We start from the raw sequence: 23746 nt of genomic DNA, 5'->3' as shown, positions 1-23746 counted from the left end.
TCTGTGTGTGGAAGGGTTGGCGGAGGAGGGGCAGGCGTCGCAGAGTGAGTCGGAGGGAACGAGTGGAGAGTTGTATTCCCGGCTACCTTCTGAGGGGGAGGGGGGAGGAGATGAAGGCGAGGCTGCTACGGTATGGCGCTGAGCGGGGCTGGACCGGATGCCCTCACGTTATAGCCGGTGACCTGTCTCACTCTAAGGTACTACGTACGTGTATGTTTTCTGATTGGTCCTGTATGTACTGCTTTTCTCTGATGTCGGGGGGAGAATTATGATTGTTTTAAAACAAAAAATAAAGTTTAAAAAAAAAAAAAAAATAAGCAATGGAGAGAGAGTGTCCTGCCTGCAGCAGCAGGCTGGAGAAAACCATTTAAGCAACTAGTGCTTGAGGGCTGTAATTAAGCCTACCGAGTAACAACACATGTAACCGATTAACAACAAATGTAACGCGGTTTCCTCATGGGAGGTTACAAAATGAGACAAGGCGGCACGAAGGAGGGACTACTAAGCCTATTGACTAGTGAAAAGCCACAGTTTCCAAAAGACTGTGACACAAGCCAGTGAAAAATATGGGCGGAGAATGGGCGGAGCTTCAAGTCCATACCTTAATACAGCATTCCTTGCAGAGCAGTGCATGCGCTGCCCAGGTGCAACCTACAAAATAAAAAAAAAAGAGGAAGACAGAAAAACAGTGAAAGAGAAAACTGGGATGAAAAAGAACCTACAAGAGTGAGATACAAGTTCAGGGAGTGTCTGGTAGTGGATGAGAGAGGCATGAAGTGGAATCAGGCTTGTGCAGCCTTCAATCAATCAGATTTATAAAGCGCGGCTAATTACTCATTAGGGTATCCTTGCGCTTGCAGGTCCCGGAGGCTTATTTGAACAGCCAGGTTTGGAGGTCCGTTCGGAATTCTGGAAGTGGGGTAACGGTACAGGATTCTGGTGGTGGTGGAGACAAGATTGGCATTAGGCACCCCAGGCACAGTCTGAGCAAAACCTTGGGACCAGCACGTATTCTTTTACAAATTAAGCACTGATGCAATCTATGCATTTACACTGAAAACCGCCCAACTGCCAAAGAGTTTCGTAAGCAATAGGTGGTAAAATGAATAAGTGCAACTAAAAAGTGGCATTAAAATGGAACACTGTAAAAAAAGAAAAACAGAGGCCCTACTGAGCTTCAGATAACAAGGAGGCCCCTTAAGAGCAAAAAATAAAATGATTATTAATCACTTCTAATGAAAATTGCACTTTACAAACATGCTGTTTCGTTGTGTACACGTGTTTAAGTTTTTCTGAGAAATGTAGTCACTCTAAAACTGATTCTATTTTCACACCCGAAGGCATACTCCCTCCTGTGTAAAGTTTGCTTCAGGTAACTCCAACTTTTTGAGGCGGGTCATGTAAGTACAATAGGTGCAATACTTTGCGGGTTCGGATGCCAAAGACCGTATCTTATGATGGTCTTATGCCCCTCCTCGTCATCCGAACGACCTGTAATATAGATAATGTCTATTTATGACAAGCATTTACAATGCAATGGTCTCTGCATTGTTAAAGTTAGAGCTATTGGCATTGCTCATGACATTATTTTTGTTTATGTTTTTGTTTTTTAAACTTTTAAAGAAACTGCATTGTTATTTACACTGTCAATAGCTTAATCACTCTCAAATGCGAGACCTATTGCATTTGCACCCACACACAGAGCCACACACACAAAAATAGAGCCACCCGCACACAGAGCCACCCACAGAGAGCCACTCACATAGAGCAACCCACACACAAATAGAGCCACCCAGAGCCACCTACACACACACAGTTATTAAAAGGTGTTTATGATGGCGTGACAATAGTCTGCTCTAAATACACAAACACAACCGGTATAGCCATTCGCCGCAAAGCACGGATACACATTAGGGTTTTTATTATCTTTAATAAAGTTTTATTTTCTTACAGCCTCACAAGCACGCACAAGAAAGGCACACAAACTCCAACAAACACACATTTGTGCATATGAGTGCACCTTCGTTGGCCTAAGGAACCGCGCTCAACGCTTAAACGCATTTCTATATCCAAAATCATCCTAACACAACCACAACGCATGCGTGCATTTCGCAGCACACATAACGGCATAACACTGACACCACACACACACTGATAAATGTGAACCGGTGGTTGCAGGTGGCACTCACCGGCACTCATTTTTTATTTTTAGTTCTGCCCTGACTGCCCAGCAGGACACGCTCTTTCCAGGGCAAAAGTAAACTGGCCAGTGTGCAAAACTCTGCTCCGGGGAAGATCGCGCAACGTCTAATAGTTGTCGAGACTTTTAATGGACGAGCAAAACGGTTCCAACTTGGGAGGTGAGCGAGCACTACTCAATACAGCCTTCTATAAAGCAGCAACGGTCATAAGAAACATTCCCGTAATGCATTCATCTGATTCTGAGAGCGGATGTGACATAACAGGCAGAGCTGCAGACTTTGGACTTGGGGAACATGACATCGGCGTCAGCACCACATCCTGTGATCCTGGGCATATCACTTTAATTTTCCCGTGCCTAAAAAAATGAGCGTGACTTTATGTAAGGTAATTGATGCTCATATAAACCGTTTCAATACCTTCAGGTCGAATTCGCGCTATATAAAACTACTACAATAAAAATAAATAGACAGCACATTAGCACGTCATTCCTTTGTCCTTAAAGTCGTACAAACACTACATTTGATGCTTATGACACCCACTCCCATGCTAGCACGAAAAAGTTACATCTAGGAAACAGAGAAAGTATTTTGAAAAAAAGTATATTGGATTAATTCATGTGATGATTAACGACAGAGTGAATACATATGTTTTGGAAAATGGTCAGAGAAGCTATTTATTGCTGACTGAAATAGCAATTGACTCCCCGTGCGTGGTGTCCCACCACTTAGCAACATTTCTCCCAACAGTGATTTACCCACTTTTCTTTTAAAGAAAAATTTAAACATGTTCAAGCTACCTTGTCAGTGGGAGTTGAAGAGAATCCGCTGGCGTCCCCAGCCTCCCCTCTCAGATGTTGTTCAGTTTGTGTGACTCACCTCACTGGGCACACAGGAGGGAAACTGCAACCGCAGCACATTCCGGCTGAAGTTGGGAAACCTGCTTTGAACCTTGGCCCGGCCTATCTCCCGCCTGCACAAGACGAAGTGTTTGTAAACAGCGGGCTGTGTGCTGACACAGGAAGGGCCCAAGCTCCCAATTAAGGCGAACATTGGACAGATCCTGTTTAGTGTGGTTTACCAGTGGCCACTTTCAACAGTTTGATACCAACACTGATTCATTGCGCCACTCTGCTCACATGATTGCAAACGGCTATTCATTCGATATCGTCAAAAATGTAAACATGTTTTTTCTCTTTTCTGTTGCTGATTAAAGGATTAAAAAAATCGTATGGTGTGTTCCCAAAATGAAAACACACGCGCACACACACACACACACACACACACACACAAGCCTCTCTTATTTTTGCACTAGCGAATTCTAGAATTCTCTCTTGTTCCTGCATACATGTGGCAACCTGAGCCCTCTCCCCTCCCCCAGCCGATCTGCTCTCGCCAAGCATTGACAACCTACAGACGGGTCAGGCCAGACGATCACTAAGCGGGTGGAGAATCCCAGACCGAACTAGTTTCAATTTACAGAGCAAACAACTTTTTTTTTTAATGGCAATAGCTTTGCCAGAGGCTGTTGCCCGTTATTTAATAAATCCATTAGATTTTTCCAACACTCTTAGCAATATCTACGTGAACTTGCGCGTTACACTGCCTGTAGGAAAGGCATAGACTGTTCACTTTCAGGCATCTTTTTCGATCGATTCACCTTAAGGCAGGAAAAGAGCAAAGTGCCGCTGGACGGATTCCCATCAATTAATAAAAGTCAGTGCTTTCATTGTGAAAAAATACGTGCAGGTACTCACCAAAGCAAGCCATGTACCAAAGGTGGAGTTTGGGCCGGGGCTATGGTACGTGCACAGCCTGAGAGGACAGGGGGAGGAGACCAGAGCAGCAGCCGGACACGGGAGCACCGAGGGAGCCGACAGCAGGGGGAGAGGACGAGCACACCACTGCCTTTCTCCGAGGACAAGCAGAAATGCCTCGGAGAAACGCAGCGGCGTGTTTTTCTTTCTCTCCTCATGCCATTGGCTGGAATGTTTACATTCCAGAGGAGAGAAAGAAAGGAAAAAACACGCCCCCGAATCCGAAAAAGACGGGGCTTGTTTGGAGAGACAATGCTCTTCTCCAATGGCTGACCAGTATTTCAGAGGCCAGCCAATGGAGAAGAGGTAAAAAAAAGGGGCAGGTTAAAGCCCCACTCCCAACATTAAATCTCGGAGCGAGACTGCGCAAGCGCAGCCTTCAAGCCGAGACCTCAGAACCACATTTCATCAATTCCGATCTAAGGAAATGCAGAAAACCAGTGCAAGCACGTCTGCAGGAAAAAATCCTCGCACTGATTTACAGATCTCAAAGTGTGATTCTCTTACTCAAGGAGCAAATTACTTCAAATGCAAACTTTGATCGTAATCCGTTTTGCCATCCATGTTTCAGATTTTATTTCATCAACCAAGATCAATATAATTTTCCTGTTTCCTAAAACCCTTTACTCTCTCTTCCTAGACAAATGATATGGGAAACTACTGGCAGATGAGTGAATTCGATGTAACCAGAGAATCCTAGTAGGAGATGGTATAAGCTTTGTAAGCATAAATTGTTTAAAGCAACGTGAGCCTTCTCTTTAGGTATAGTTTATAGTTAAATAAACAAGCATTTGCAATGCAATAGGTCTCGCATTTATGCGCATTTGAGCTATTAGCATTGTAAATGACAATGCGTTTTATTTATGTTTTGGTTTTTAAAACATAAATAAAAGGCATTGTCATTTATAATGCCAAACTCGCGTAAATGCGAGACCTATTGTATTGCAAATGCTTGTTAAACCCGCCCTGAATTATATCAGCCACGCCCCTATGAGAGACCCGCCAGTTTTTTCATCCCACTTAAAGCCCTGATGTTAATGCAAAGTCTCTGACTGCAGTGCCTTTGGGCTGATTTACTGTTTCACCCTGAGAGCCGACTTCAAAGCAGGAATGTCGCTCTTCAGTTGAGCGGATTTTCTTTTCCCCTTGGGAACTGCGAAGGCTGGCCTTGAATTGCCGAGATAAATCAAGCACAGAGGGTGGAACGAAAAAAAAAGCGTGAAATGTAAAATTAACACAACACTGGAGCCCCCGGCACTGAAGAAACAGGACAGGAAGGAATTTTTTTCATAATTCAATATGTATGGAGTTAAATTAAGAGAAAAGGGAGAGTAAGAACGAAACTGAAAGGCAGAGGGAGGAAGTATTAAATATGCCAGAAGGAAGAACGACCGGCCCGTGCAGCGATTGAAGAAAAGCCAAGTGGGCCTGCTGGAGGAAATAAGGCTACGACAGCGTGCTGAGAGGAGAAGCGCGAGAGACCTCAGGCAGATGCTGTCCTTATAGTGTGTAGATAGGAGACGCGCAGTGGAAATAGGAGATTAGCTTGGACGCTGGTGCATTTTTGTTTGAAAATTTATCATGTGCCCAGAAAAGGGAGAGAGGAGGGGAGGGGGCGGGAGCAAAGGTAAGACGGACGGGTACTGCTCGCGCACGGAGCACATTAATGATATTTATAAAGGGAATGAGCAACAGCGGGTAACCGAGAAACTAGTTTTATATAGCGCAAACTACACCTGGACAGCCCCGGCAGCGCCTGAGGGAGATGGCGACAGGAGGACGCGGCACCGCGCATGGGGTACGTAAACAAGCTGTCGCCATTGTGAAACAAGCAGGAAGTGGGATAAGGGAGGGGGTGGCAAATGGTGTGCACTTTCGCGGCCGCTTTGATGTTCAGTGGCCGCGCGGCTCACTGAGAACATCAAAGCGGCCGCGAAACGATCACACAGGCTGCCAAATGGTGCGCGCGCCCGGCGCACATGCACTGTAGTTGGCGGCCTGAAAGCACTAGTTTGCACTTTCAAATCCCCCGTTTACAAAAGCTCTCGCGATAGCAGCGCTAAAGCGCTGGCTCAAGCGAGACCTAAAAATGTTAGTGATTGTAAAGAAAAGAAAAAAAAAAAAAAAAAAAAAAAAAAAAAAAAAAAAATCGAACAAACAAAACACAAGTCTCAAAAAGGAAGAAACAATGAAAGTGTCAATTTGCTAAAGCTAGGTGTCCACTCCATGAAGTGAGAACTACCAGAAGTCCAGGGTGGACCTCGGGGCAAAGCAGGGAACCCTGTTAGCTGCCCATAGCGCATTGTTCCTTTTCAGTAGTAGGTGGTCAGCAGACAGCGCCTAGTCTCCTGCTGAATGCACGCTCATTGCCTTGCCAACAGGACGATACTATAAGCAGTCCCCTATAGAATTTGTTTCAATGGGACAAAGGAGGTATTGCCCTGCTGGCCCCGGAGCCTCGACAGTACCATACCCCAGCAAGCCTTTGATGTGCGAGATAACAGAAGCCCTTCCTCTGCTTCTGCTAAGGGCCCAGCCCTACTGCAGGCTGTGGCACTTAAATAACACAACTGTCAGGCGATTGGCAGGAGGGGCCAGCGGGCCCTATTGAGCAGGGGTGCCACTGAGGGGAGAGTAGACGGGGGCAATGGTAAATTATTTCTCCGGGATTTATGGCATCCTTTCCAAATTCAGCTTTCCTCTAAATGAATTTCCTCTCAAACCTGCTGAAGGGAGTGCAAATGAAATTACTCTCTCCTTCCCCCATGGGCAAACAAAGCTTTTAATCCATGTACTATGCATATTCCCCAGATAGCCTTGTTTTTTGTTGTTGTTTTGTTATTGGCATCTTAAGAAGAGTTTTCCTTCTGTCATGCATCCACTCTGCAGCAATATTTGGTGGCACATGCGGAGTCTTTGACAAGGATTAGCTCAAGACAGACGCAGTTTTCTGCAAACCAGAACATCCAACCCGCAGATATGGTCTTTAAAAACAGAAACACTGCACGTTTCAAGTCCGATTTCGCTGCGTTTTTTAAAGTTCTGAACCGCTATAAACAAAATTCTCGTCCCGTCTTATAGCTGGTAATTGGTGCCTGTTAGTTTCAGATGGTATTTTTACTAAATCCGTGGAAAGTATGTTTTTTGTAAGCTGGCCCTGTATTTCACTGTCCAATGCTTAACTTCTATGTAACAGTCACTAAATCCAGCAGAAACGTTATGTAACCCATAAACTGGATTGTCCACTGGGGATATGGCCGGCCACGCTTCATTCTTGGAGTGTATTTACATTTGGCTGTTGATCAGCCCACAGTTGTCTCAAGCCCCTGTTTGACGGGAATGAGCACAAATTACTGCCGGACATTCACGAGAAATAAAATGTCTGGATTATATTTATATAAAGCGTTGTATGTGTATTTACTGAAAGGGGCATATTTTTAATTGTGAAGATCTCTGCCACGGTTTGTTTACCAGCCCGTCATTTTACACAACCCCAGGGAAGTGGCAAAGGTTCGGCAAGCCAGCTTCCGTGCAGATCCATGCACGGATAAACAAGCTGAGTCCAGAATCGATCATTTTGCCAGGTGAGGTCCCTGTGAAAGCTCAGCTGCTCAGGCCGCTCCATGTTAATTGTAATAACACAGGACTCCCTCTGCCCATGCATCCCTGCCCCTCTGGGTGATACGGACACTCAGCTTGTTACCTGCTGGTTGACCTCAGTGGCCGTTTTCAGCTAGAAGAGAAGGAAAGATAATGTTGACGATCTGGTTTCTCCTGATCTGTGTATTGATGACTGGGTCTTATATAGGATACTATTGTAAGCAACATTGGTTTATTGGTTCGACGGTTGGAAAACCTCAATAAAATATTTTCACCAAAAAAAAGAGAAGGAAAGATGCGGTCAGATGCGAGCGGGGACTGCTGGCAGAGTTCCCAGCGCAGCCCTGATCCTGGGCGCACTGTTCTCCGGCACAGAGCACTTTGTTCAACCCCGTTAGTTAATGTGCCGGATTACAGTGACACCACGGATTGGATTTTTACAGTTATAAATCAAAATAAAGGTGCGCGAGCTGCGCTATGTTGAACAGAGGAAAGGCGCGAGCCCTTACTTAAAGGGAAAGTGCTCGTGGCCCTGTGCTGTGCATCAATTACAACAAACGCGTGTCTGCCTAGTGCGTGTCTGCCTTGCATAGTTGCAGCGCGCGGTGGGAGCGTGTGAGGCAGAGAGGAGACGCCATGCGCGTGCACATCGCCTGTCCGTGCGCGCACATGGTTCGTCTCCCTTCGCCACCAAACCGACAACAATAGTCTCGCCAAGGCAAAGCAGTGCGCATGCGCTGCGTTCGCTAGGCGAGACCTAAAAAGGAAAACAAATGTATTTGAGATTGCACAATGCAAGTATGTTCAAGACAAGCAATGGAAAAGCCAACTGTTCAGGCTAGCATTTTGAACTCTGACAAACATTTTAAAATACCTGCCCTGGTGAAAAACACACAAAAGCATTGACAAAGTACACAGATCTAGCTTTGTATGAACAAGCAATGCCCAAGCAAATCAGACATAGATCCATGATACAGCACTTGCAGTACCTTGTGCCATCATAAGAGGTCCATGGAGTAATACACAACTCTTTTGTAGATCGAAGACTACCAGACAGCTCAGCTGACTGATTGCGAAAGACTTCTTGGTGACATTCTGAAAGCTTCCCAGGGAAAACATTCCACCCATTGGCTTTGTAGTTTGTAGCTCACATTTCCTTGCTTTCTATTTTCTGGCTTGGTTTGTTATAGCCCATCCAGGATGCCTTAGTCCCTACCATGGAGCATAGCCTGTTTACACCACTGTTTTGCTCCTTGTATTCTTCCACAAGTGTTTGCTTTCTGCAAACTCTTTTTCGTGAGCCGCTCCACAAGCGTAGGTGTGTTTTCAGTTTGCTCCCTTACATGCTAATTCAGGAAGCAGTAAAGTGCGGTATTTCTTTGAAAAGGATTCCTGTCTCCCGTCTTTCTGCTTGACTGATTCTACGTATCTTTGCCAGTACAAGTTCATCAATTTCGCATGAAGGTGAGGAACATTGTTCTATCTATGAGCTTGCTTATTTAGGTCAGTACCCTTTACTAATAGCATAACTTAAACAATGCTCTTCCTCAATTTTGCACCCATGCCATAGGCACTGGAAGTAGAGGACCGGGAGGTGATGAAACACCCCCAAAGGAAACCATGATGGAGTTCAGAAGTGAATGAGCAATACACAAGTTTTTATCCTGTCATATCTGATGTGCATTTAAAGACAGATCAAATGTTAGACTCTGTCTGCCAGAGAGCTTTGTGTTTACTTCTCTTACTCTGGCTGCAAAGTGAGAGTATTTATGTGACAATCGTTCTGGCTATGGCAAGGTCAAAGGGCAGTAGGATGTTATTTTTTCTCTACAACACAGCAAAATGTAAATGCCTGCAAATGAACTGTACTAATATTTCAGAATATATCAGAATTAGGAAAGCACAAATGAAGCACATTTTTTGTAAATCTGAAGTGTGGTGGAAACAAATATTTTAATGGGATTATTGTTCAAATCAATACACTAGGTGATGCCGATTTCCACACATTATGATTTGTGTGTTGTATGGTTTTAACAGTATGTTTGTCCAAATGTAATGGCATTTTCAATTGAAAATGTGTTCACTGTGATGGCAATGCACTACTACACCAAGCATACTCCACTCTGCAACAATGCACTTTACGACAACACTACACTTCACTCTACGGCACTACACAAAACTCCACGACCTTTCTACGCCACTCCACAACACTTTACTCTACGCCTCTCCACGGCACTCTCCCTCAATTAACGGCTCTTCTCGAAACTCTCTCCCACTGAATGCCTCTACATGACCCTCTACCCCACGGAACGCCACTCCAACACCCCCCACTGAACGTCACTCCACGGCTCTCCACTTCACGACCCCTTCCCCCACTGAACGACACTCCACGACCCTCTTCCCCTACTTAACGCCACTTCACAACACTCCACAGCAGCCACACTGGTTTACAGCATTGTTAAAACAAATTGTCAAAGCCAACAGCTCTCGCATTGGCGAGACCAATTGGCTTTGCCAATGTTTGTTGTGAAAGGCTGCAGTCCCTGGGAAAGAGCCTCCAGTTTATCACAGAAAAAAATGAAAATGTTCTTACAGCAACTGCAAAAGTTTAAAAGTAAAGTGAAATGTTAAAACGCACACAAAACAGTCAGCACTATCACCATCCAGAACGGGACTCACATGCAGAGGAAGTGATAGCCAACACCATTCATGACTCGGGGGCACAACATAGAGTCAGAAAGGAAATTGCATTCATAGTGGAGAGCAACAGCAGTTGCCTGGCCAATTAGTGCAGACCCAAAAAATGTAATTGACTATCTGTACTGAGCAGACCAGACGACTGGATGCACACACCAAACTCTCCCATGGAAATAAATGTAGGTTCTGCTTTAGGCATATGAGGTCAGATGAGCAGGCTTCCAAGTAAGTGTATTTCTTGGGAAAGGGAAAACCAGCAAGTGAAAATGTGATCCGGGAAGGAGTACGTTGTGAGGGATGTGTGTCTGAGGAAGGGGCAGGATGCCAGTAAGAATGTTTTGGAAGGGCAGAGTGACTGGCTTAAGAAATGTGTGGAAGGGGGAGAGACAGACAGGTGTAGGAGTGCCAACGAGGTGGTTGGAAGCACCAGAATAACAAGTGAATGCCTGTTTGAGGGGCAGCACCCCGCTTGCAAGTGTGTTGGATGGGATATGTGGACAGGAAGAGAAGGCAGATTCATTTGGGGGTAAAGGCAACTAGAATGAGTATTATTTGAGGAGAGAAGGGCATAAAGACAGACGCTTGCATTTAAGAAGAGGGAGGCTTGATGCCTGGTATGGGATGTTTCGTTTTGAGAAGCAACTGAACATCGTGTATAGGATTGTTAGGGGAAAGAGGAAGGCAAGACAACAGACTTGTGGATGGGGATTTTCTGTTTGTGAAAGGGAATGACACCTAGTATGGTCTTTGGGGGTGAGAGAAGGGGCAAGACGAAAGGCATGAGTGTGCTTTGCGGTTGTGGAGGGGCAGGTCGGGTAGGATGGGACTTTCATATTGTGAAGGGGCAGGGCTCATGGTAAGGGGATTGTGTGGGGTTAGAGTGAGTTTGGGGGTGAGGAAGGGGTAGGGTGCCTTGTGTGGTAGTTTTTGTGGAGTAGCAGGAACCAAATATCCAACGGTAGGAAAGGGGCAATACATAGAATGTCTGTGAATGTGTGAGCATAAGGGCAGAATTTCAAGACGTTTGGGTGTTCAGGAAGTGAGCCATTTTTAAGGGGAAATCGGGGGATGTGGGTGGGAGGATTCCAGGTTATTTTAGTAATGGTCCCTTCTACTTGACAGGCAACTGATGGAGATATGTGGGCTGCCCTGTGCACCCATGCAGGTATCCCACTGGGGCTATTACTGGCCTGACAACTGGTAGTGCAATATATCTAATGAGGTGAATGCCCAGAAGTTCACTGAGGTGAGTGCCAACATGTGCTAGGAGCCAAAGCGAGTATTAGCAGACTTTAGCTTTTACAAACAGCTGTCCTCCCTTTGCTACCAGACTCTGTTGCATATTGGCTTCCGCCTTAGGTACAGAAGGTGCTGCAGAAGTTAAAGTCTCCCTTATGTTCCGTTATGGTTTGAAATTTTTGTAAACTAGCAGTAAAGTGACAGGCTATGTCTGTTTAATCCTTAGGCAATTGTCCCTTGTAATTGAGGGCACCAATGTAAGCTGTGGGTTTTCTAAATCTCTGGGCAATATAGTGTGCATACATTGACTCAAGTGCCACAAAAAATGTTTCCCAAATGTCATTGATACCACAATATCCTGGACCTCTGGGTGCTACAAGAGGTCCTGGACACAGACACAAATCTATTCTGTAGCAGTACTGCAGTAACTAGAAATGTTACGGCAATTCACAGTTCGACTGATACAAACTCCTAGAATGTCTTCCATTCAGACGTCCTTCACAGAAAAACTTCTACCAGAATATATCAGCCACACTGGAAAAGCTTGCCCCACACATGACTGAATTAATAAGTGATGCAATAGAGTACTGACTAAGCTGAAACACACCAGCCACAACTTTTAAAGCCAATCATACAAATAAATAGCAAATTGCAGCAAATTTGCATTTTCAGCACAGTCGCCCTAGATTATTTGCCTTTTTCCGGACACTACTTCTGCTGGTTTTAGGACTTTAAGCACTTTATTACTGTTAAACACTAGTAAATTGCCTCAGTTTCCCTTTAAATAATTTGCTTTTTTTTTTAGGCCCATGCGGAGGACCTGGAGGACCGCTCCAGACGGAACAATGTGAGAATTAGGGCCATTCCATGGAAGGAGGAAGGGGACAATCTCAGAGCGTATGTCAGTGCACTCTTCCAACAAATCCTCGGGGATGAGGAGACCCTGAATATTCAAATGGACCGGGCCCATGGTGTGGGCCTCCCTCAAGGTAATAAAGCGCCCCCTCCAGATATCCTGGTGTGTGTTCATGATTTTCATTTAAAGGTGCGCATTATCCGGAAAGAACATGAAGCCCACCCCATACACTTTCGCGGACACCAACCGGCTATATTCCAGGACCTAGCGGCCGCTACTCTGGTTAAGAGGCGGGCGTTCAAACCAGTGACTACGCATCTGCGCAAGAACAACATTCCTTATTCATGGGGCCACCTGTTCCGCCTGATTTTCAAACACCAGGGCAAGCTTCTGCAGATCAGATCACTGAAGAAGGCTATGGAGCTCCTTGGTCTAGAGCAAGCAGCATCTACAGAGGAGGAGGAACGGCCCAACTATCAGCGTGTACGCCGCACATCAGGATGGCAGCGAGTGGACAAGTCGACACCGGTCATGAAACCCGATCAAGCTATGAGAGACAGAGGGAAGGAGGCTGTACTTTCCTCTCTATCGCAAGCCACAGAACACCTTGCTACCCCATGAGGTTTGCAACGGATGGCTCTGGGGCAGGCTCACAAAGGGATGTTGGAGGGACGGAAGGCACTATCTGGTTCATCGTCTTGATAGTCCCTCAACGTTGAGGTGAACGCTTGTCGAACTATCCACAGGCTGGCATTAGCAGCAGCCACAATCCCCTAGACTTTCTTTTTTGCGACGGACTTTGGTCATGAATTCTTTGTTGAAGTATTCTTCTTGGCTCTTGTTGGGGCAGGTCTTTCCTTCAGGGTTCGGGAGGGTCGTCTCCCCAGTGAGCTTCTTTTTCTTTTGTGCTTGCTTTTATCCAATGGTGTACCTCCTTCCCCTGGTGATCTCTCCTTTGGTTCAGCACTCTATTCTCACAATTGGGGCCCCAGCCATTCTGCTATTTGACTTGTCCCCTCTAAATGGATCTTAAGATTGTTAGCTTCAATGCCCGGGGACTCAACAATCCTGTCAAACGAAAAGCGGTTCTTTCCTTACTTGAACACTCCGGTGGGGATGTTGGTCTCCTTCAAGAAACCCACCTACTCCATAACAACACCCATGGCATGCGTCACAGCCACTTTCCCTTACAATTCTGGTCCTCTGGGAATAGTAAGCGGGGTATCCGTCCTGCTCTCTAAACGTTTCAGGGGTTCGGTCGTAGGGTCCATTGCTGAGATCAAAGGACGCCTCCTTGCGCTGCGCCTTATTGTGGGACACTCACACTTTACTGTAGCTTCTATTTATTCCCCCAATGTCCGGCCAGAGCAATTTCTACTAGATGCATCTGTGGAAGTCTTGCACACACTCGACCCCATAGTTGTGGTGGGAGGAGACCTCAACTTGGTGATGGACAGCGGGTTGGACCGGTCAGGCTCACGAACCGGGGATGCGGGAGCCCTGTCAGCGGGTGGCGGTGACTGGTTGCGCGATACAGGAATTCGAGACGCCTGCCGCTGCCTTCATCCGGACGAGCGGGACTTTTCATATTACTCGGCAGCTCACAAGACCTATGCCCATCTAGACCACTTACTTGTTACTCCTGCGGCATGGGCATGCACCACAGCTGCCACTATTGAGGCCCGCTCCTTGTCTGACCATGCACATTTTACCCTGCGTCTGCCCGCTGCGCGATCCTACTTCACTTCCCACTGGCGCCTGCGAGACTCAATGCTTCGCTCCCCAGCTGTAGTGACAGACATTAGGCATTGCTTGACTATCTCGCAACTAACGACATTGGCTCTACACCGCTATCGTCGCTATTGGGAGGCGCATAAACTAGTTGTGCGAGGAGCGCTGATTGCCATATCAGCTTACGAAAATAAAGCCAAACAGTCCAAGCGTGCAGAAATGGAAGCTAAGGTCAGAGAGCTAGAAGCAATTCACAAGCGTACTGGGGCTCCCAGAATCTGGAGGCAGTTGGAAAAGGAACGCCTTCAGCATCGGCGGTTAGACCTCGATCGGGCCAAACACGCGGTAGTGCGACTGAAACATAAATACTATGTGGGCTCAAATAAAGGGGGACGCATGTTGGCAAGACTCTCTATACTGCGGATCATACCCTGTTGACTGATCCTACTGAGTTCCTTGAAGGAGCGGCGGTCACTCCCCTCCCCGCGCACGAGGCGGAGGCCTTGGAGGCCCCCATACGCATCGAGGAGGTGATCTCTGCCATCGCTCGACTGAAGACCATCAAAGCGCCGGGCCCAGATGGCTTTAGCGCTCTTTTTTATAAAACCTTTTGTGTTGAATTGGCCCCGCTGCTTACGCGCTTGTTCAACTCTTTCGTGGATACAGGGTCACACACAGCCTCGATGTTACAGGCCTCTATATCGGTCATCCCTAAACCGGGGAAGGATCCGGAACTCTGCAGTTCCTATCGTCCGATTTCCCTATTGAATATCGATGCAAAGCTGTTTACTAGCGTTTTGGCCGCTCGGTTGAACGCTCGGTTGAATGCCTGGACTGGTCGACCCGGACCAATCGGGCTTCATCCCGGACCGGCAATGTTGGAACAACACCAAACGACTTTGCCACTTAATTGATAAAGTGCAATGATCCAAAGAAGAAGCCTTACCATTAGCGGTTGACGCCGAAAAGGCTTTTGACCGTGTGCATTGGCCGTATTTATTCGCAACCCTGAAGTGATTTGGACTGGGGCCTAGATTTCGTCAATGGATTGCGAGCATTTATTGCGCTCCAACAGCAGCAGTAAGGGTCAATGGCTTACTCTCCAATAGTTTCGCAGTGGAGAGGTGGATGCGGCAGGGCTGCCTCCTTTCTCCCTTACTTTTCGCTCTTTATATGGAGCCCTTTGCCCAACGGCTTCGGGACAATCCTATGGCACGCGGGATCCCATTTGCTTAGATCACCATCTTATCAGCCTTTACGCGGACTACGTCATTTTTTCGGTGGCCCATCCTATGACTTCACTGCCGACCGTTGTAGAGGACCTACAGATTTCTGGCTTTCGAATTAATATGCAGAAATCTCAAGTACTCAACCTCACCGTTGCCCAACCGACGGTAGACGCCTTGCGAGCTAACTTTGCCTTCGATTAGGTATCGGATGGCATCACCTATCTCAGTCTGGTCCTTCACAAAAGCCTCGCGACAATGGCGGCCGTGAACTATGCAGCCCTTCTCTCTTGTATCCGAGCTGACCTGGCCCGCTGGCGGCGCCTGCCTTTGACGTGGTTCGGTAGGCTGTCCGCTGTTAAAATTAATGTTTTACAGCGGGCTTTATATTTGTTTCAAACGCTCCCCCTAGAGCCTCCCCCCGCATTCACTGCGCCATATACAGACTGCGATTGAGCACTTTATGTGGGGTCCGATCTCCCCCCACTTACAAAAGACTCTGCTCCAACATCATAAGAAGGAGGGCGGCCTCGCCTTCCCTAATATCACCCGTTGCTATCAAGCCTCACGCTACGGTACCTAGTGGAGTGGAACAGCCCTATGACTGAGAAATACAGGGTCTTCATGGACCAGACGGTGGCGGGCCACCACATCTGGCGCGAACCCAGGCTTCCGCGCCCTGTGCGCGCCTGGGGACTTTACTCCTCACGGTCACCCGCCCCACAATGCTCGTTGGGATAGGGTTTCAAAGCGGGCAAACCTGACCACGTTTCCATCGCCCATGACTCCAATTTTCTCCAATCCCACCTGGGATGGACAAAAATCTAGCAATGCGTTGGCTGGAGGGCAGCTGCAAGAGCTTAGGGCATTTATTCGACATCCAGGGACTCATCCCCTTTAAGGACTTGCGGGAGGACTATGACCTCCGTAGCTCTGACCTCTTTCTCCTTTCCCAGATGACTCATTGGATTTCAGATCCGGCGACTCGCCCCCTGGCACACCGACCAATGCGACCATTCGAGAAATGGCTCACTCGTAAAATGGACGATCGGGGGCTCATTTCTGAAATATAATCCTTTGTCACAATGGGCATTCCTAAAGTTCGCACAGCAGGGCATGAACGCTGGGAGGAGGAACTGGGGCGTACACTGTTCGATAAGGAATGGGAAGATATTTTTTATCAAGCACACCACACTGCACGCTCCATGGGACACGCGGAAACAGCCTTTAAGATTGCGTCCTATTGGTACTATACCCCAGCTCAACTCGCCAAGTGGCAATCTGATTGCAACGGCCTCTGTTGGCGGGGGTGTGGCAGCCCTGGCGCCCTCATCCACTTTCTGTGGCATTGCCCAAAGCTTACGCGTTACTGGGAACAAATACTGGACGACATTGATAAGGTCTTCCACACCACCATCCCTAGGCTCCCAGCTTACGCTCTTCGAGGCCTTCCCAATGCGCTGACCTTCCCCCTGCGCTCTATTAGAGGGAGACAGATGGCACTTGCGCTGAATGCTGCACACAGAGTGATTCTAGCTGGGTGGAAATCAGATAGTGTCCCGGACCATACCCAATGGCTGCACCAACTCTGGTATCTCCTAGGTATTAAGAGGTTCTCAATGGCCACCCAAGGGACTTACGCAGACTACGCCAAGATCTGGGCCCCATTCATAGCCATCCTCTCAACTGAATTTCGGGAACTTACTTGTCCTAGCTACCTCTGGCTTCTGAGACGAATTCCTGAGAGCACTCCCTCCGCATAGCGTGATAGATCTTGGTGGGTTGTGCTGGCCCCTTAGCCTATTGGAGGTCCCGTACCTTAAAGTGCTCATGGATTAAACTCTTTCCGTTTTCATTTGTTTCCTGCTCACTGGGGAGGTTGGGAGGGGAATTGTTTTTGTCTGTTATAGTTTTTTTGTCTTTTATCAAAACCAACTCTGCTCTGAAACTATGATCAGACTCGGGCTGCCGGTCTCCGCAGCTCGTATGTCTGGCGGCATACTGGAACACTTGGTTACACATGCACCGGGGTGGCGGTTATCGCTTTCCTCCTCCCCCATTTTTCCCACGCGCCCAGACCTCTTTGGGTTGTAGGGGACATGCTGTGTTAACTAATAGTCGGTATGTTCGCCTTCATTGTCTCGCAATCACGACCTGAACAGATATCAGCCGGCCCGAGGCTTGTAGGCGCCAGTGTCCCGTTTGCTTTCCTCTGTGCTTTTCTAATAAAATCGATTTAATACTAAATAATGTGCTTTACATTGGGAATAACTAACTTCCTGACAAGTGCATTGCAAATGGTGACTTATGGGCACCTATAGCGTGGATAGTTAAATGGGATGTGTAGAGTGCAGTGTGTATTTACACCATCCACATATATGACAAAAATATTTTTCTTGCCGGATCACCACTGTGCTTTGGCTAAATTGCAACTTAAATGAACTACAATGACACGACAAGGGAAAAAACCCTGGGCCATATAGAAAAGGCCTATGTTTACATATTCATAAGACACTCTTATGTGCCTTGGTGAACAGGGCAGGGTGCTAATATATAAAAATTGGGCACCACTTTTGGGGGTTAGTGCCACCTAACAGTGAAATAAATGGACTGGAACTGCGCTCCAAGGGTCAAGTGGTTGGCCTGCTGTTTACCTCCTTCAGCGAATCAAAAAGCAGGACTTCGGATTTAAGAAAGCCCAGCTGACTAAAGAGTCCTAAACTCATACAGGATACCTGGCTATAGGGAGCCCTGCACCCAGACACCTACCTGAGGGGTAACAGCAGTAAGACTGACCAGAAAAAGCTTTCCCCGCAGTTAGAGACTAAGTCTGAAAATAAAACCTTGCACCAGGACAATCTGGTTGATGTAGACCTCTGCTCCATTGATGTCACCCTGAATTTGAACCTAGGTCCAGGTTCATCACGAACTGTTGATTTTCAATGGTGCTTGACTTTTCCTGGGCACTTTTTGCCTTAAAGCTTTAAAAATCAATAATTCCTCAGGCTATCCTGATGATCTTGGCATCTTCTTGTTCATTAAACTTTCCCTAGTTTTTTACATTAAATTGGGAATTTTATTGTATTGTGTTCTTTACTTTTAAATTGTTGGTATTGTTTGAACTTAGCTAGCACTTTTCTGGGTATTGCATGCTGCTTGCGCCATAGCTGCCAGGGGTTGAGCAGAGCTTCTCTTTGAACTGTGTTTTGACCTACCTAACCAGTGCGTGTTTCTTGAGTTGGTAGGGGTGCCCGAGTACCAAATGAATAATCACATTTATGATGCAAGAGACACAGGAAGACCCACAACAATAAATTAAAGAGAGACAAAATGAGTACCTTGTTAAACACATTGTAAATACCGCAAATCAAACCAGAAAACTGTTAACAAATCGATAAACCTTGAAAGATGCCCTGCGATTCAAGAAAGAAATGTGCAATTTTATGTCTAGTTATTCATAGCTTTCACCTTATTCATAATCTATGTCACCTCTGATTCAATACTCATTCACCCTGTACTCCCCACCGATTACGTTGGGGATCTAAAGACTGATCCACAAAGTACAGTATTCATTCTGCATGCAGAGCTCAGTCCAGTCCAATTCTTAAAGCACTTCATACAGAATTTTGAAGCTGACCTCAGATCCAGAATTAATGCTTCAAAATAGTTTTTTCTAGCCACTTGTGAAACACTGAAGAAAAGAACAGCTACCCTGAAGGTTGTGGGTAACCACTAGCCAGAATATCACCAAACCACCCTACCCCAAATAGATCTTGGTAAGGGATGAAACGAGACAGCTTCATTCAGGTCTGCAAAGGGCACCAAATCCACCCTTGCTAATGTAAGAGATTGCTTTGTCTTGTTGGACAAGAACATGCAATCACATTTCCTAAAACTTGATCTCTCAGCAGCCTGTAACACAGCACAACAACATGTTACTTAGTGATATACCATATCCTTCCTTCCTACTACTAGAAATAAGTTTGGATCATGTGAACAGAAGTATCATCAGTAGGTGACCTGTGAAATGACACTGGTGCCATCTCTTTCCTGTCAGCTTTTCATTATCTAAATGTACACTTTGACAACTCCTACAGGACCACCACATGCACTTCAATATGTATCCAGCACCCAAATATATATCCAATCTGTTAACAGTCCAACAACACATGCCAGCAGCTACATGCCTGGTCTGGGTGTTCCAGTCGATGAAAGAGTGAGGATTGAATTAAGACAAGACAGGATCCTTGGTGCTAGATGAACCAGACTTTGACTCGCTACCCTTTGATTGGCCTCCTAATGAAGGAGTATCTCAAGCTCCTCTGGTGTACGAAAGAAACATGGAAATTAATTAAGCTCTCCCTCATTCATCAATGTAATGCATACATCAAGGACATAAAGCAAGAACTCTGCCTACAGCGTAAAATCCTCCCAATCCTCGAGGCCCACTATGAGGTGAGTCTGAGAAAAGCCTTAAGTCCACCTAGATCGTTACATCATTGCTTAAAAATGGAAGGCAGGCTGCAAAAAATGTTGAAAACCTGACTATCAGAATCTGGTTGTCTTTATTTGTATAAGCACAAGTATGTATTACAAAGGTTGAAAACTTCGCCGACTTCTACTAGAAACAAAATCTAGCTTTAAGATCACTACACCTTAGAAAAGACCTACTAGTACTGGGCCAAGGGGAATGGACACTTTGACCTCTAAGAGGTACCTGCGCTCTGCAATTCCACACCCTTTGAAATGGGTAATAAGATGAAGTATACATGTACAACTGCGAGGAGTAGAAGGTCCCAGCCGATTGAATGAATCGAAGACTAAACTGATAGCAGAACCAATCTACAAGCTCTCGAGAAACAGCCATAAAACAACCCAACAACTAAACTCCATGTAAAAAATATAAAGTTCTTTATCACAGGAGCGAGTGAGAGAAGCAGCACAGTTGCAATCTCCCAAATACTGTACTATCACTAAAGGCAACTGTTGTTTACTGTTTTCCCAGAGGGTATACAGTTTTCCAAAATCAGTTTCTTACCAGGTGATCCTTGGACAACTGGACACCATTAGGCTACCTATCTTCCACACACCGACCGCGGCCGAGTTGTGTGGAAGATAGGTACCATCTTACCTGGGTGTGAAAAGACGCCTATGATGAAGCATGTCACTATTAGTGGGTGAGGCGTCTTCTCCAATATCTCTGGGTATCCCACCACACTAAGTGGTTATAGGACACACCAGTTGTTCAAGGATCACCTGGTAAGAAACTGATTTTGGAAAACTGTATACCCTTTGGGAAAACAGTAAACAACAGTTGCCTTTAGTGATAGAAAAAAAAAAGTTGCCTTGACAGGAGAACAATGGATTGCAAGCATTGCTTTCCCACCAACAAACATTCAAACTCTAGTATTGCTTCAATGTGGAGGAAAGCAAAGGGCAATCCTTATAAGCAAAGTAATTAACATTGTGCATTGCACTGCCATCAGCACTGGTTGACTTAGTTACGCTGCGATCACCTGTATTTGTTTTTTTGTTGTTGTTTTTAACAGAAGTGCAATCCTGTTGACTGAGGTACACTTATTTCGAGTGACACTCCAGTTCCAGCAGTTTTTCTAGTCCCACAGCGAGGGAACGGCCGACTATGGTTCGTGTATTAAATTCCTTTAAGTTACAACCTGATCACAGTCTGTGCCAGAGAATCAGCATATCCAGCTGAGCCGCAGATCATAATAGGCCCGAACAATTCCCCGAAACATTATACCAACTCTACCACCGCCAGCACAGCCTATTCTCTGTTCTCCGCTCCTTAATCTCCCTCTGCATACCTCGCTGTTCTGGTGTTTGAATGTTTCCAAGAAAAGCAACTCCACAGTAGCCTCCGCCGCCATGTTCTTCTGTTTAGGACTCAGGTTGTCAATACCGGGTCATATGGTACTACATCCGGAGCGCCCAGGTCTCTAGATTCTTGGGAAAGGGAAAGAGTTAGACATAGAAAAGGGACGGCCAATAGGATTTCTGTATATCGGAAATAGTGGCCATCTTGAAGATACAACGCTTCGGCAAATCACTGAAGAATCCGCCTAATATCGTAATTTAAATCCCAAACTTCATACGACTTTCAGTTTAATAATGGCTGTTTAGAAATTACGGTAATTTATTTAAGTAGCAATGCACGTCAAACTATTTACAGTTTAGTATTATGATACAGCTTCCTCGATCGTAAAAAAAATACTTTTACCGAACTTTTCAAATTATGTTCGAGAAATTAAAATAATGTCATGCAGCTCGCATCAAATTAACCTTAGTTTAAAAAAGAACGGCACCACCTCTGCGATAGAGTACGCGGCCTAATGACCAGAGCCCTCGACTCTGGAGAGACGGAGGAACCAGGTTCGAACCTTGGCGTCTGCTCAACATCCTATCATGATTCTGAGTAAAATCACTTAATCGCTCCATGCCTACAAGAATTGAATGTGTCATTGGCTAAAGTAACTGGTGCTCATGTAACGCGCTCCAGTACCTTCTATAAAGCTGCAAAAAAATAAATATATGTGACTTTTAAGTCTGGCTTGTCGCACCTGTTCTGCCCTTTAAGGAGGAATATTGAAAGACTGCGTTTCCGCCGCCCACATGTTGACGATATTGAAGGATAGCATTTGGGCAGAAGTTGTGTTTCCACTGAAAACAAAAATTTGCAATGCAATAGGTCTCCATTACTGATAGTGAGCCAGGAATCAGCATTGTATGTCTCAATGCAGCACTGCAATCTGTCCCTTGGTTCGGCCCCCCACTCCCCAGGGGGAGGGGGATTGTGGCGGGACCGGGGGCCTCAGTGGAGGCCACCCCCGGGGAGCAGAGCCCGAACACCAAGGACCGGATTGGGTAGAGATATGGGAGGGGAGAGAAGGAAGCAGGAACACCAGAGGATAGGGCTGGTAGTAGGGCTGGCCCAGATCAGCCGTAAATCTAAGGTAGGAATGTGTTAGGGAGGAAGGGGTATTTAAAGGTGGGCACCGGACATAAGGCCCTCTTTCTCCTGGGAAACTTGTAAAGAGAAGACCCGCCCACCCACACGCTTAGGAGCAAGAATTGGAGGGGAGGGTGGGTCAGCGGTGGGGGGGGGAAATTGTCGCAGAGGCATAGCGGACTTACAAGAGGTCATCGGGTGTCGGATGTGAGGAACGGCAACGGATCTGAGAGGATTTAACAGTGGTAATGACAAAGCGATCCAAGAGGAATACAAGAAACAGGCGGGGAAGGGGGCACAGACCGCAAACGGGGCAGTCAGGACCCAGTGGGCACTGGCAAGCTCCTCAAGCCCCTTTGTTCTGGTGAACCGGAAGTAAACAATTAATTACGCAACGGAGGTCAGACCCTGTGGCATGGAAGAAGTGGGGTAACGGTTACCGGGTCACCTTCACAGAGAGGGGTATGGGAACAGTCAACCAGGTTGGCAGGCGGGAAGCACATTGGCATGCCCAGGTAACCAAGAGGGTACGCACCGGGACTGAAGAAGCACAGGGTTGGGCTGGGAATAAACGCTTACCCGGAAGAAAACGTGTGGACACCGGAAGTGAAAGGTCACCCGGCCGGGTGGGAACCGGTTGGTTACCCGGGAGTGTGTGGGCACCGGAAGGCAAAGGGTCATCCGGTTGGGTTGGAAGCAGACACTTACCCAAGGAGTGTGTGGCAACCGGAAGTAAAAGGTTACCCGGTCGGGCTGGAAGCAGAGGCTTGCCTGGAGTGAAATGGAAGGGTTGCGTTCCCAGGGGGGATAGGTCACCAAGGGCAAGGTGAGCTGCACTGAAGGCAAGGCACAGGGCAGAGCTTATGGGGTAAGGACACAGGCTCTCCGGACAAATAATGATGTGTAAAGGATCGCTTGTAAGTTGAAAATGCCTAATAAACTGCGGCCTCAATTCTTCCGTAAAAATACAAACTTGTGGTGGTCTGAAGTTATTGGGGTTCGGGTGGAGCGACCAGGTGGGGGGTGCCTCTGCTGTGCTCCTAGAGGTCCTTAGTGTTAGTGAGCATCATAAACTTTGAAGATATGGTAAATCCACCCTACCCATATTGCATTGCATGCAAGACAGGATCACAAGTACATTCAAATAGCTATGTCCATGTATACAATTAGTAGCTTTGAAATGTGACAAAATAATTATATGAATTCCAAAATTAGGTTAGGTTGTACTCTATGTGGAGCTGATAAATAGAAATTTATAGAAGGTCTAATATAACTGTGAGATGTGGTAGGTGCAGTACCGCAAGCTGCTCCGAGAGGTCCCTAAAGAACATCAAACTTGGACACATATGGTACTCCCCTAATGCATTGCATGCAAGATAGTACATTCAATTAGCTATGTCCACATATATACAATT

The 23746-nt window shown here is 46.4% G+C and overlaps 1 protein-coding gene across 2 annotated transcripts in view; it reads right to left on the bottom strand.

Moving 5' to 3' along the window:
* The window catches only part of VIRMA (vir like m6A methyltransferase associated), a 753509-nt gene extending 732194 nt beyond the window's left edge, over positions 1–21315 (bottom strand). For both annotated transcript variants that reach the window (XM_085605246.1, XM_085605248.1), the window contains exon 1: positions 21190–21315. In XM_085605246.1, the coding sequence (XP_085461372.1) occupies positions 21190–21252 (63 nt within the window). In that variant the 5' untranslated portion in view covers positions 21253–21315. The remainder of the gene's footprint in view (positions 1–21189) is intronic.
* Between the last annotated feature and the right edge of the window lie 2431 nt (positions 21316–23746).

Source organism: Triturus cristatus, chromosome 5_1, assembly GCF_964204655.1.
Source record: "Triturus cristatus chromosome 5_1, aTriCri1.1, whole genome shotgun sequence".
Lineage (NCBI taxonomy): Eukaryota > Metazoa > Chordata > Amphibia > Caudata > Salamandridae > Triturus > Triturus cristatus.
The sequence above is the reverse complement of the archived record's forward strand: the minus strand, read 5'-3'. Positions and strand labels throughout refer to the sequence as shown.